The sequence below is a fragment of the Nesoenas mayeri genome, assembly GCF_963082525.1.
Source record: "Nesoenas mayeri genome assembly, chromosome: 20".
In the NCBI taxonomy this organism is placed as follows: domain Eukaryota; kingdom Metazoa; phylum Chordata; class Aves; order Columbiformes; family Columbidae; genus Nesoenas; species Nesoenas mayeri.
This window is the reverse complement of record NC_137569.1, coordinates 1214178-1228450: the sequence shown is the minus strand read 5'-3', so window position 1 is coordinate 1228450 and position 14273 is coordinate 1214178. Positions and strand designations below refer to the sequence as shown.

Genomic DNA, 14273 nt, shown 5'->3' with positions numbered 1-14273 from the left:
GGCATTCGGAGGGGAGCGGCTGGGAGAGGAGCCCGAGGGTCACTTGTGCCCGTGCCCGTGTCCGTGCTGTGAGGGTAAAATCCCGGAGCAGGGCCTGCGGGGAGGGGGCTGCTGCCGTAACCCGGGGGTGCGCGCTGGCTGGGGTGGGGCGCTCGCGGTCAGAGCTGGGGAACTTTTAGGCAGCATGAGTTAATGATGATAATTGTGGACTATAAAATAAGAAAAATGCTTGAAATAATAGCGCAAAACCCCTCGCAGGTGTACAGAACACTAGGTCCATCTCTTGTGGCCCAGCCGGGGAGCAGCGTCGCTGTCACCAGGGAGCGGAGGGACGGTGGCCGGAGCTGTGTCTCTGATCGCTGGCACTGGGCTTTGCTGCAGTGGCTCAGGGACCAGGTTTTCCCATCTCTCGGTCCCGTTTTTGGCTGGTCGGCGGGTTCCCTGGGGTCAGCACCAGAGCTGAGCTGTGTCGGTGTCCCCACCGCTGCTCCAGCAGTGACCGGCAAAGCCACTGGTGTCCCATGTGCCGGCTGCCCCCTAATCCCTGTCCCTTCTCGGGGCTCCCATGTCCCCCCCGGTGTCCGTGGTTCCAGGGGGGACAGGCTGCGGTGTCCCCATCCCCGGTGCCCCCGTCCCACCCCGCCGGCCGCCTTTGATGCGGGTGAGTGACAGGTTTATTGTGGCCCCTTTTGTGCCTCCTTCGGTTCTTGGGGTCCGCACAAAACCTGCCATGGAAACCAAAGGCAGCCGCTGCCCCAGGAAACCCACAGGCGCAATTAGGAAATGCAAATAAGAATGCAAATTCCTATTGCCGCCTTCCAGGGCCTGGAAAGTTGTCCCTGAGCCACCGATGTCCCCGGGCTGCTGGTGTCCCTGGCTGCGGGGATGGGGACGGTGTTGGGGTGGGCAGTGAGAGGAGGGCTGATCGGATTTTGGGGTGCCTCAGGCCCTTCCCTGCACTCAGCGCTGGGAGAAACGGGGCATCCCAGCCCGTGCTGGGTGGTGACTCATAAGCGACAATATGACATGGATATTTTTTCCATCCTTCCAGTTGCCCAGCGACAAACAAACAAACAAGCGTCTTAAAGCCCAGACCAAGTGCCTTGCAGAGCTGTCCCCTCGTGCCGTGGCTGCGCGGGGCTGGGCTCCGGTGTGGCCCCACGGCCGGCGGATCTTCTGGGGTTCGTTTTGGGGAGATAACTGTGTTTCTCGCATGCTCTGCAGCTGCGGCGTGGGAGCCTGGCAGAGGGGAGGCTGCCGGCTCACCTGTAAGGGCCCTCCTTGCCAAAGTGCACTGAGAATAGGTGGAAAAGGAGGTAAAATCCACCCACAAATAACTCTGGGAAGCACAAAAGCTTCAGGCCTTCATTTCTAGATGGTATTGATGAGCCATGGATACCCCGGCCCTTCCTCAGGTCCCCAGAGGGTGTGTGTGGGTGGAGTGGGGCCGATGGAGCTGAAGAGGACAAGGGGGACTGGGGAGGATGATTTGGGGAATTCCCCCCCAGGAGGAAGCAATAACACTTTATTTTCCCATCTGCTGGAGGAGCTGTAGCCAGGGGCGGTGGGGCTGAGGTTGGCATGTGGAGGGCATCGTCCACAGCAATAACGTGTTGGGAAGGGCAGATCCTTTATGCACCAACCTGAACCCAATCTAGTGCTTTAACTGCTTAAACCCAGGCATTTGCTGGTGGCTTTTCCTTTTCCAAGCTGAAGCCCCTTGGTCCTTTGCAGTCAGCAGCTGAAGTGGTGCGGGATGTTTTCCCTCAGCCCCGCGCTGCTTTATTGCCAGGAAATGAGCTCTGGCTCCTGGCAATGGCGTTTCTTCCTTCTCCCTGGCGGCGTGTCGGTCGCTGCCCTCGCTCGCGTCCCCGGGGAGGCACACGCAGCCGGGCACGGCGGGACGAGCGCGGCCACTGTCCTCGGCGAGGACACGGAGCTCCAGTGGGGGGAAGATAGGCAGATGGTGTCCAGAAAATGGAGCGTGGCACACTGCTAGGTGGGTTACAGGGACAGGCAGGCTCAAAGCTGATTGAAAGCTTGAAAGGAGACTGAGAGCTTATCTGAGCCTTGGCCTGGCTTCAAATCCAGTTTAGCATCCCGTATCATTTCTGCATGTAAACTGTGTTGTGGTGGAGCAGGAGGAGCGGAGCAACCTCAACACTTTGGCTTTCAGGGGCTTTTCTCTCCCCGTGAGCCCTGTTGGGCCAGCGATGGCAGAACCTGTTCCTGAGGCTGGAAATGCTTCTGCAGGAGCCTGACGTACTGGCATTAATTAAATATCTGTCCCTGGCGAGGTGTAGCATTTCAAGCAGGTTCTCCTCTGCTGAGCAATGTCACCCGGCGCAAGGGAGGACAAAAGACCGGCGCAATTACAGTGCGGCACCGTGTCCCGGGACAACGAGGGTGCGGCAGCGCCCGAATGGTCAGCTCGGTGCTTTTCCAGGATAGCTCGCAGCAGCCGTATGGCTTAGTGGCTCATAAAAAAAAAAGCTTCATTTGCAACTTAATTAGTCCCGTTCTTCCCCTCCTCTTGGCTCGCAGGGATCCCCACTTGTGAGCGCGGTGCGCAGAGGCGCCGTGGGCTCATCCTGCGTGCCAAGGGACGGGGGACCGCGCCGGGTGGCTGGTGTGGGCGCCGGGCAGGAGCCTCGTCACCAGCTTAGTGCCGCCATCGCCGCTGTGCCACGCAGCACGGGGCTGGGGAGGAGGGAGAAGCGAGGGGTCCTGCCTGGGAGGGCACTTGTGTCTTCTGCTTCACTTCTGCACCCAAAATACCCGCGCCCGTGGCGTGGAAACTCCGGGGCTTTCCTCCTGCAGGCTGTGGTTTGGTGCCCCGAGGGATGGGGCCCCAGCAGCCCAATGAGCACCTTTAAATCTTGTACCAGACCCTGATGGCCAGGGGCCCGTCCTGGTCAATAATTCACTGTGTGTCAGTGAGAGTTTTACTTGACTAATTTTGTTTCCATAGAAACTCGCGCGATCTCGCTGCTCCACCGACCCTCGGGCAAATCAATATGTTGGGTTTCTTTCCTTTGCACATGAAGTGTCAGCCCTTAAACCCTGACGGCGGGAGGGCAGCAGCCGGAGATGCTGGTGGCTGGGTGGCACGTTGGTGCTGTCCCTGCCTGTCCCTGCCTGTCCCTGCCCGGCTCTGGGGGATGCCCAGGGCCAGATCCTGCAGAGACGCTCAGCCCCAGCGGGCTGGGGCAGCCCAGTCTAATCCCAGCCCAGTCCAGTGCATTCCCAGTCGGTTCCTGCTTTGCAAGGAGCTGGAGGGGAAGGGGCTGCCTCTGCTTGGGCTTTCTCCATTTCTCCCCTTCCATTCTTTAATTTCTTCGACCCTTGACCTAAAATGACAAATTATCATTTGTGAATCAGTGGCACTAATTAGCTGGTGAGCTGGGCTGCCCCTGGCCTGGATTTGCCTTTGCTTGCTCCCCATTAGGGGCTCACTGGCCAAATCTAACCCCCAAATTGCCCCGAGGTGACTCCTTCGCACACCTTGCGCAGGGTCCGGCGCCGGGGGAGCCGCACACCACTGTACCTGCAGGAAGTTTGATTTTCTTCCACTCCTATTGCTTCCCAGCGCTTTTGTGCTGGCTGGGAGCACGACAGGAGAAGGTGGGGTGAGCGCTTAAAGATGAGTTCGTGTGACATGTGGCGCGAGGGGGACACAAGTGGGCACGGGCTTGCCTGGGCTTCCCCCGTGAGGCTGGAGCTGGATGGTGAGCTGAGGCAGGAGGCTGGGTGATGGACGCAGGGCTGTGCCGCGGGACTGCGGCAGCGCCGGGGCCAGACCGCGCTGCGCTCACCGGTGCCTCCGCACCGGCGCTCGCTCCTCGGGGCTGTTTCTAACCAGCCCTAAGCTGATTTTTCAGCCAGGGCGGGTGTGTTTTGATGTCAGGGCTGGAAGCCGGAGCACGAAAGGTCTCCGACGTTCAGCCACCTTGCAGAATAATCTAATATCGGCCTCTCTGCTTCAGGCAACCTCTTGCATCTAATTTATTACATGTTGACGCAGGACAGAGTTGAGCAGAGACGCAGTTAAACCATACATAGGGATGCTGGCTTACTCTCATCGCTCACACTTGCTTGACCTATTTTTTTTCTTAATCTCTTCCTGGAAACCTTATTTCATGTTTGAATTCCCTCAACTATTTTAGGAATGTCGTCCTACCAAGATCAAATTACCTTCAATGAAGGCAGCGCGAGGCGGCCTCGCAAGGCGGGCGACTTTTTGATTAAGATCTAGTGCTACCTCATTAAATCCAGGCTTAGTTTGGAGGGGAGGGGGTGGCGGCTGTAATTCTGGCCTGGCCAATGTGTGTGAAAGCCGGGATTAGCACGATGCCGAAGGGCAGGGGGTTGGCAGGGGCTGGGGACGCGCCGGCAGTGCCGGGACCCCGCGGCTGGGCAGCCCCTGGTTTCCTGGGGAGGCTGGGTCAGAGCCGGCCGGGTGCTGTGCAGGGCCGACATCTGGCCGGCTCACAAAGGGCCCCATAAATCTCTCTCGGAGGATGGCACAGCCCTGGGTGCCCTGGGGCAGCCGCGGCCGCCGCCGCTTCTCTCGAATGTGATCGCTGTGCGACTGGGAGCGCGGGGCCGGCCGCCGGAGCGGCAGCGCGGCCGATGCCGGGCGTCGGGACCCGAGTCGCTCGGGGGTCTCCACGGTCCCTCTCGGCTGCTCCTCTGGCTTTGAGCAGCTCCCGCGGCCGGGAGGGCGTTTGGTTCTGCAGAGAGGTGGGTGCTGCCAGGCTCTCAGACGGGGCTTCCTTCTGCTCTCCTCCCTGATTGCTTTGTGCTGTCGCTGAAAAGGGCTTAAACCCAGGCATTTTAATGTGTGGGAGGACAAGTATTAAAGGGGATCCTCAGGTGCCTATTTGTTTTTGTGAGACAGGATTTGCTCACAGGATTTTCCCAGGCTCGGGCGGGAGATGGGCACGGTCAGCCCTGAGGCAGACGGAAAGGTGCGGGGCGGGATTTTGGAGGCTGAGAACGTGTCCTGCACATCCTCAGTGTGTGCTCTGCCTTTCAGTTTGCTGGTGGAGGCGACTGTAATTTTTGCTCCCGATCATGTACTTTTCATCGTCATTTCAGCCCTGTTACAGTTACACCTGCAGCGTGTTCCCAGATTTCTTGTTCCTTTGCAGGCAGAGCTTGACAAATCTGCTCTGGCCGAAGCTTTTCTTTCTAATTTAACGTCCCTAGTTCCGATACTTCCTCCGAGAGCGTTCCCCCCAGCTGCTGGGCAGCCCCCATCTCCAGATCCTCCCGCAGCTCCCCTGTGTTCGCAGGGATGAGCTGCAAACGCGGCGTGGCAGCGGCAGGAAAGGGGGCCGGGCTGGTTTCGGGGGTTTGGAGCGATCCCATCTGCTGTCTGAGCTGCAGCAGACACCGGGGACGGGAATATTTGCGCTTGCAGTCGGTGCCAAGGCTCTTCCCCGAGCTGCGAGGGCTGCGAGCGATCAGTCCCGCTGCTTTTACAGCTGTTCCCCGTTTGGGCCGCGTTCCTTGCGGAGATGAGCAACTGTTGTTTCCAGCACGATGTTCCCGGTTCCAGCAGCCCTGGGATGATCCAGCTGCTCGGCCCTGACGCCACAGGCGGCTCCTCCTGCGCAGCCCCGGCCCCAGTGGCCCCGCGGGCTGTCCCGCCATGGGAAAGGTCCGTTTTGGGGAGGTACCCAAGCACCGGCAGACAAAGACCCCCCAGCCACAGGCCCTTCTGTTACTGTAAGAGCTGTTAGGATTTTTAACAGATCTGGGGGTTTCCAAGCACATTCCTGGTTTTGGGGGCTGATTTTACTGTTGGAGGTTCGTGGGCTAGCACGGCATTGCTGAGCAGAAGCTTTCATCTTCACATTGGATCATGTTGTGGTGTATCCGGTAAAGCTGTTTTCCCCTTGATGTCCAGGCTCTTTCCCCATCCTCTTGGACCAGCCAAATCTTTTACGGAGCCTGTGGTAGTGGTATAACTCAATTTAATATGTGACTAAACCAGCCACGCGATATTGCAATTAAAGTATAATACCGGAGGTGCGAACAATGCCGCCTTTTTGCTGTGAATGAGTCACGATAGCAGAGGAGGAACCCAGAAGCCGTACTTTATTAATTGACTCCTGCAGATTTGTTTGTCCTCATTAGTAGAGCCAGGCAGGGCTGCCGGAATCGCGTCTGCTCCGTGCTGGGCTCCGGCGGGCAGCAGCAGACCCGGGACACAGCAGCTGCGGGGTGGACACGGGGCTGATCTGTTAAATGCAGTTTATTCACGAGCGGGGAGCGAGCTGGGGGCTCCCGAGGCTGCTTGGAAACTGCCCCTGGAGCAGTGAACCCCTGACGCTTCTCTGTGTCCTGTCCCGCAGGGCGAGCGAACGCCATGGGGACACAACCAGGGGCTACCCCACATTGCCAAAATAACCCTTTGCCCAGGGTTCGTGGCAAGTTTCCCAGGTTTGGAGGTGGGTTTGGCTCCCGGAAGCCCCTCGGAGCGGGTTGGGGCTCCGAGCTGTGCGCCCTGGGGACATGGCTGTCACAGCGGCCGGGCCGCGGGCAGGGGACAGCCCGGGTGACCTTCAGAGCTGACTGCTCTGCTTAATGGCTTTGAATCTGATTATACCCTGTTTTGCTAAGAAATGTGCTTGGCAGGTTCTTCTGAATTAAATACCATTTTAGGGACAGTTATCTTGAACTCTCTGCCTGCTGCTTAGGAAAAAGCCTTTGAAAATGATATTACGGATCAAAAGTGTTCCTGGGGTAATTCTGTTTCAATGGTGGAGTTAATCCAGGACTGAATTTGGCCCTGCATTTCCAAATGAGAAGCAGTAGCTGTATAATCTGTTTATGGTTTTAAAGTGAATGTTAATCTTGGATTTGGTGGCTTTTCCCAAGGGTCGGCTTGCCGTGCTGCCGAGTATCGTAGCCCCCTGCTCTGGAACACTGAGCCCACGCCAGTTTTTTGTTTTAAAGAGAGATTTTTACTGTGTTTTTAATACATGTCAAACCTGGAAATGTTAAGCCTGTGGAGCTCTCGGTGGTGGAGGTGATGCCATTTTTCTTACCTGGCATTTTGTTCGTACAGCACCTGGCACAGCACATCCGAGCTCCGGCCGCGCCGCGGGGATGGGACGGTCCCGCGGGGATGGGACGGTCCCGCGGGGATGCGGTTGGATGGGTCGAATTAAATCGAATCCCTGTTGAGACGGGGGATCTCATGGTGTTTTGGGCGCTGTGTCCTGCGGGTGACTCTGTCCCCTCTCCCGACAGGTGGGAGGATGCTGCAGCGCGCCGGGGGCTGACGCGCGGAGCCGCCGGCCGTGGGGAGCAGGACCCCCGCCGCCCGCCCATGCTCCCCGCCGGCCGCGGGGGCAGAGCCCCGTGAGGAGCGGTGGCGGGTGCCCCCTCGCCGCGGCCGCCGCGCCATGACGAGCCTCTTCCGCCGGAGCAGCAGCAATGGCAGCTCGCGCGGCGGCTCCTCCGCGCAGGAGCTCAACAACAGCCGCCCCGCCAGGCAGGTCCGCCGGCTGGAGTTCAACCAGGCCATGGAGGACTTCAAGACCATGTTCCCCAACATGGACTACGACATCATCGAGTGCGTCTTGAGGGCCAACAATGGCGCCGTGGATGCCACCATCGACCAGCTCCTGCAGATGAACCTGGACAGCAGCGGCTGCGATGACAGCTCGGACTCGGAGGACAGCATCCCCCCCGAGGTAACCTCGGCGCTCGTGCTTTAACCCCAGCCAGCGACTGAGCACCACGCAGCCACTTGCTCGTTCCCCTGAGGTGGGATGGGGAGAGAATCGGAAGTGTAAAGATGAGAAAACTTGTGGGTTGAGATAAAGGCAGTTTAACACATAAAGGAAAAGCTGCACACGCAAGGAAAGCAACACAAGGAATTCATTCACTGCTTCCCATGGGCAGGCAGGTCACAGATACATAGAATTATGTTGCCATGTGGGGAGCGTTTCCCTGGCTCATCCTCACCCCGTCCTCTCGTCCTGCAGATCTTGGAGCGAACGCTGGAGCCGGACAGCTCGGACGAGGAGCCCCCTCCCGTCTACTCCCCTCCCGCCTACGAGAGCCAGGAGTTCGGCAGCCGCTACCCCCGCGCGCCACCCACCCCCCCGCCCAGGTGAGCCCCTCGTGGCACCGGCACCCGCAGTCCGCCTGCGCGTTTGCTGGCCCCGGCACGGGGCGTCTGGCGTCACTTCGTTAGGGCTGCGTGAGACGAAGCCGAGGGAGATGAGTGAAGCTCACAGCTGGCTAAAAAATCCCTGCAAGGCCCTAAGAAGCAAACAGCTGAGGGGCTCAGAAAGCCGCCGTGGCAGCGCGTGGAATGGCAAAAATCAGCTCCCCGGGGAGGGCGGCGCTCGGCTCCGCTCAAAAACAGCAGGTGCTGCCGCCCAGGCCCCGCGCGTTGTGGCTCTTGCACCAGAGACTGCGGGGTGGTTTAGCTGCTGTCGCTGAGCCCCCGGGGTCCCTGGCTGTCCCCTGGCAGCAACAGTGTGGGCTTGGGCGTGTGCGGGTGCCCTGGCTGCTCTGGCCAGCCGCTCGGACGAAGGCGCTGCCGGCTTGTGTGACATCTGGCGAGAGACGTTCCTCAGCTTCCTAAGCAGAACCCTGCGGCGCTCGGGCTCCCACAGGGCTGTTTTCTGCGAGTTCGAGCAAAACGGGGAGGAGGAGGGAAATCCAGCCCGCGCGGTTGTGGGCAGGCTTGGAAAGCAGCTCCCCGAGGTTTCCAGCTGGCTGGGAAAGCCTCTCGCTCCCAGAGCTGCTGCTGAGGGTCTAGGGGCGTGCGGTGGTTTCTGGGTTCCCAGGAGGGCCGGCAGAGCTGGGCAGGGGCCGCCATGCAGCACACGTCGGGGGTTTCTCCCTCCCCAAAGGTTCTCTCTGTGCTTTCCCCGCAGGACGGACGTGCCGGAGCCCGGCAGCACCGCGGCACCCGGCAGCACCGCGGCACCCGGGCGCTACAGGAACTGGAACCCCCCGCTCCTGGGCAACCTCCCCGAGGACTTTCTCCGCATCCTGCCCCAGCAGACGGCCGGCGCGCAGGTGAGGCTCACTCGCTGCTCCGCCCGGCTCCGCGGTGCACTGAGCACCATCCTCAGCCACCCTGAGCGTGCAGCATCGGTGCTCTGACAGCTCCTGGGTACCTGGCGCGGGCTAAACTGAAAGTTTTGAAGCACTTCGTGCTGTTCAAGGTGAGACTGGAGCAAGCAAGGCATGAAAGGGGAAATTTCCAGCGAGGCTTTGACACTTTCCTGCTGTTAGACCAGCGGTTAGTGCCAGAAATACTGCTTGCACCTGATATTTTAAATTATTTGAGACTCTAACGTGCTGCCCTGTTGAGAAGCAGCTGGACTCGGGAGGAGCAGCGCTGCCAGGGAAAATCTAGTGCAAACCAGAGGGTTTGCCCCTGGGAAACCAGAGTCCCGCTATGCTTTGTGGTGGTTTTGTGGCCACAAGGCCTGGGGACAGGCAGCACCCGAGGGGAGCGAGCAGCCCTCGGCCCCTTTGGGGACACCGGAGCCACCCTGCAAAGGGGGCCAGAGCCCCCCTGCATCGGCTCCTTGCTCCCGTCTTGGCTCCAGAGGCAGCCCGCCGCGTTTTCCTGAATGATTGCCCTGGAAGTTGAGCTTTGCGGGTTATATTGCCTTTCTGGGAGTAGGAACGTGCCAATTCATCTGGGCTCAGGGGAAGGAGAGGAGCAGCTGCCCTTTTCTTTCCCCGATAATTGTGTACTTTTGCTTTTTATGGCTCTGTGAGAGCAGCCACAAATCAGCTGAACGTTGTGGGCGAGGATGAGGTTGCGGCTGTGGGGCGGCTCTGCTGCTGCCCCAACGCGGCCGCAGCGGGGCTGGGGAGCGCGCGAGGTGCCGCGCGCGGGGACGTTTGTCAGCGGGAAATCGCAGCCTCTGCTTTTCAGACTTTTTTTCTCACCTCCACACCAGTTTCTGTCTTGGCTCAACCCCACGGTTTTAAGTTAAAAAGTCTCTGCCAAGGAGCATTTCTGGAGGCACCGGTTCCTCCCTGTGCCACGCTGAGCCGGGACCCAGAGATCCCCATTCCCGTGTGCAGTGTCTGTCCCTCCTGCCTCCTGTCTGTCCCCCTTCCCGCTGGGCAGAGGTGTCACTGCCTCGTCCCGCTTTGTCCCCATTGCAGCAGCACCAGCCGGGGAGGGGATGGTGCGCTGGGTGTAGTGGGGACCCCGCTGGGGAGCAGCAGCCGGTGGCTGTCGGGGCTGGGGGTGCCGTGGGATAACAGAGGAACAAAAGGCCAAGCTCAGGCTGAGGTGCCGCTGCAGGGACCCTCCTGCACGCTACGGCACAGGCACTGGGGCCACCGACCCAACGCTGCCGCGTTCTCCTCCTGCCAGGGCTCCCGTGGGCGCCGGCAGCCCGAGCCGCAGGGACCGGCCCCGCGGGGCCAGGGCTCGCTGGAGCAGGAGCGGCGCTGGAAGCAGTACCTGCAGGACGAGCGCATCGCACTGTTCCTGCAGAACGAGGAGTTCATGAAGGAGCTCCAGAGGAACCGGGATTTCCTCCTCGCCCTGGAGAGAGGTGAGAAGCGCCTTCAGAAACATCTGTCTCCGCTTTTCGGGTGCATGCCTCCCCGGTGATGCTGGCCATCGGCAGCGTTACCCTGCCCGTGCCATGGTGGCTCGTGCCAGGCTGGCGGCGGGTGGTCCAACCCAGTGGTCCACCCAGTGGTCCACCCAGGCTGCTCCTGCTCCGGGTGCTCAGCCGCCTGCCGCGGAGCTCTGCTCCCCCGCCTGCCTCTGTGCTGGCTGTGGCAAAGTGCCGCAAAATCCAGAGCAAGGAGCCTGGGAAATGTCCTCTGAGCGCAGCCTGGCCGGTGCTGGGCTGGGTCAGGCTGCTCCTGCGGCTGCCGAGCTGCGGGGGACGCCAGGAAGGCCCGTGTCCCTGCCTTGGGTCAGCCTGCCCTCCGCGGCCGTGGGGCTGTGCGAGGAGAGGGGAGCGGAGCCGCGGGAGCTGCCTCGGGTCTGATCCAGTTGGGCTTTTTGTTTTTCAGATCGATTGAAATATGAGTCAAAAAAATCCAAGTCGACCAGTGTTGCCGTGAGCAATGACTTTGGTTTCTCCTCTGTAATATCAGGTAACTGTCAAAGATGCAGGTTGAGCATCGCCTCTGAGCAGCTCCGGTGTCCCCAGCCCTCTGACCTGGCTGCAGGGGGAGGACACTGGCTGATCCCTCCCTGCTGCCCCCGGTGCAGGAGAGGAGCTGGGGGTGGTGGGGACGTGTTTGGGGGTGGGTGCTGCTGCCCTCCCCATGGGGAGCTGCTCCCATGTCCTGCGTCCGTCCATCCCTGTGGGCAGGAGCCGGATCCAGCTCCCAGGGGAGACAAATCCCCGCCTTGTCCTGACGGGAGCGGAGGATTGTGCCTGGGAGACATAATGACTGTTCCCAGTAAATCCTGATTAACCTCGGGGAGCGGAGCAGCTGCCGCAGTCAGAATTAGAGCTGGTGTCTGTCGATGTCCCGGGGCAGCTGGTGGGGCTCCGGGTGGGCACATGGCGCTTCGGGGCACCCAGAACCGGGGACAGGGTGTGGGCCAAGGGGAGGGGACACCAGGACTTGGCTCTTGGGGTCTCTGGTCCATCTGGCCGAGTCGATGGGCTGCCTGAACTTCTAATCAGTGGTCCTGCCATCTTGGGTGCTGAGCATGGGCATGATCTAACACCCAGTTAGCGCCTGGGGTAATTGGCAGAGCCCCATGCTGGCAGAGCCCTGTCCTGGCAGAGCCCCGTCCTGGCAGAGCCCCATCCCAGCACAGCCCTGTCACCTCCGCTCAGCTCAGCTCCTGGCAGGGCTGGAACTGGGTCATGGAGATGATTTGTCTCCGGCCTCCCCTCGCACGCACTCCCGGTGACCAGATGTTTGCCTTCCAGGTGACGCAGCCCCATCCGTGACCAGCGAGGCCGGCGGTGCTGTGTCTGACGATGCCTTATTCCGAGACAAACTGAAACACATGGGAAAATGTGAGTTAATTTGCAGGTCGGGACGCCCGCGAGGGCTGGAGGCAGCTGGGGCCGGGAGACAGAGACCTGGGTCTTGCTGCCCCAGCTCTGCACTGTCCGTCTGTCCCTGGTGCACGTGTGGGTTGTGGCGTGAGCCGAGGATGCGGGTGGTGTTGGGGAATAGAGGGATTTCTGAGCAGTTTGTATGAATCCTAGAAAAGCAAGCAGAGGGTTTGCTGGAACTCTCCCTTTTCCAATCCGTTCAAGTCACAGCCCGATTCTCCCACCACAAAACAGAGCCAGGTCTTTGTGCAGCCTGAGCTGGGCTGCAGCCAGCTGAGACACGGGCTGGGTGGGGGTCAGTCGTGAAGGGAAGGGCATGAGAACCCAGGGAAAGGGTAAAAACATCAGGGACCAGCGTGTCCCTGCGGGGGCAGGACCCGGCTCTCCCAGCCTGGCAGCCTCGCACAGCCCCGGTGTGCCAGGCGAACGTGGGGTGCTGCCATGGCGAACCGGGGTGCTGGGGGCTGTCACACCGCCGGCCCTGGCTGTCCCCTCCCCATCACCCAGGGCAGCTTTGGGGAGAGTTTTGGGGTGAGACCCTCACCTGGCTGCTGCTTCCTTCCAGCCACACGCAAGAAGCTGTTTGAACTCGCCAGAGCCTTCTCTGAGAAGACAAAGATGAGAAAATCGAAAAGAAAACACTTGTTGAAGCACCAGGTGTATCCTAAAAGGGCTGGGGAGCTGTGGGGGGTGCGGGGGCTGTCCTCGGGGCTCCCCAGGACTCCTCGGGGCTGGCCGGAGCCTCTCATGGCTGGGCTGTGGGCTGGGGAGGGCGGTGGTGGCACTGCAGCCACGTCCCAGCTCCACAACTGGTTTCCTTAGCGGAGGGCACAGGCTGGGGACGGCGGCTTCCACGGCAAATCTTCTCGACGACGTCGAAGGACATTCCTGTGGTAAGAAACGCTGTGCCTTGTGGTGCTGTGCTCAGCACGGTTCCCTGGGGTCCAGCGGTGCCGGCCCCATCCTGCCCCGCACCATCGTCCCACTGGGCTGGGCTGCCGGGGGCACGGCCACCCCTGCAAGGGGCTTGTCCCCGGTCCCGCGTGGCTCTTCTGGAAGCCTGCGCTTTGCCAGGGTCACTGGAGACAGGGATCTCTTCTGGGCAGTCCCAGGGGTGTCCTCCCCGCTGGGCCACCTCACGGGGCTGGGACCACGGCAGGGTGGCCACTGTCCCACCATGGAAGTGGCCACAGCCCCGCTCGCCTCTGCCTTGCAGATGAAGATTTCCAAGCGCGGAGGCAGCAGCTGCGGGAGGAGGAGGAGACGCCGAAGGAGGGGCAGTAAACGGTGAGAGGCACCCGGGGACGAACGATCCCGGTGAGCACGCGAACGGCTCCGTCCGTCCGTCTGTCTGTGCTGGAGGAGGGAGCTGGGTGCTCTGGGTCAGGTGCAGAGCGTGTCCGGGTGGGAACAGACCCCGACAGAGGGTGCCGGGGCCACGGTGCGTCTGAGGCTGAGCCGTTCTCCTCCCCTGCAGATGCAGCGCTGGGTTTGTGGCTGGCACAGAACATGCACGAGGCTTCATCAGAAGATGGCTGAAAAAGGAAAAAGTCTTACCCAACAAATAACCCAGATTTTTGGCTGTCTCCCCTGCGCTGCAGTGCTCCTCTGAAGTACAAGTATTGAAGTGAGGCACAATGTTTTCTTAATAGCAGTTTGAGAACAACTTCTATCTAGCAAATCAGCCAAAAAGGAAAATAAAGAAGGAAGCGGGCAGCTGCTGGAGCTGCTGGGAGCGGTGGAGCCCGGCGCGGGGCAGCGGCCGCCGGCTCTCGCGTGCCGAGCGGCGTCGCAGGGCAACGAAAATCAGTTGTACTAACGAGGATGCGTTCACATGTGGGATCTGCTCGGCCGGAGCACGCCTGAACATATCTCTGTGGCGACCTGATGTCATGTTACTCTGCACACAGGAGAAACAAAACAAACAAACAACAAAACACGTGAGAAAGAACCTAACAGCCTTGTCTACTACTGCTAGGAGTAACGAGCAGAGATTCAGATCAGGTAATAGTCAAATAATATAAATTGTTTATAAAAGGAAAGGCCTTCTTTTCCTAGGCGTTTCACCTTGAATTAAACCTTTGCCTTCGGCATTGCTAAAACTGCCTTGAAGTCCGGACGCTGGGTGGGCTGCGGTGTGGCTCACTGCGGGGCAGGACGGACGGACGGACGGACGGCGGGGCAGCACCATGGCTGGATCTCGCCTTGGTTTATCGTCGCTGCCGAAGCAGG

At 60.3% G+C, this 14273-nt stretch overlaps 1 protein-coding gene across 1 annotated transcript; it reads left to right on the top strand.

The window, feature by feature from the left end:
• CUEDC1 (CUE domain containing 1) lies at nt 1–14143 on the top strand. The gene is made up of 11 exons (XM_080356806.1): nt 1–74; nt 7264–7709; nt 8004–8131; nt 8907–9051; nt 10376–10559; nt 11032–11115; nt 11910–11999; nt 12607–12700; nt 12876–12934; nt 13258–13328; nt 13519–14143. The coding sequence occupies exons 2-10, from the start codon at nt 7419–7421 to the stop codon at nt 13323–13325; spliced, it is 1143 nt and encodes a 380-aa protein (XP_080212932.1). The 5' UTR covers nt 1–74; nt 7264–7418; the 3' UTR covers nt 13326–13328; nt 13519–14143.
• The last annotated feature ends 130 nt before the right edge of the window (nt 14144–14273 follow it).

Excerpts from the sequence above, each read along its gene's own strand:
- CUEDC1 (XM_080356806.1), top strand. The coding sequence starts at position 7,419 with ATGACGAGCCTCTTCCGCCGGAGCAGCAGCAATGGCAGCTCGCGCGGC. Across the intron at positions 8,132-8,906 it reads CCACCCACCCCCCCGCCCAG|GACGGACGTGCCGGAGCCCG; the intron begins GTGAGCCCCTCG and ends CTTTCCCCGCAG. Across the intron at positions 9,052-10,375 it reads AGCAGACGGCCGGCGCGCAG|GGCTCCCGTGGGCGCCGGCA; the intron begins GTGAGGCTCACT and ends TCCTCCTGCCAG.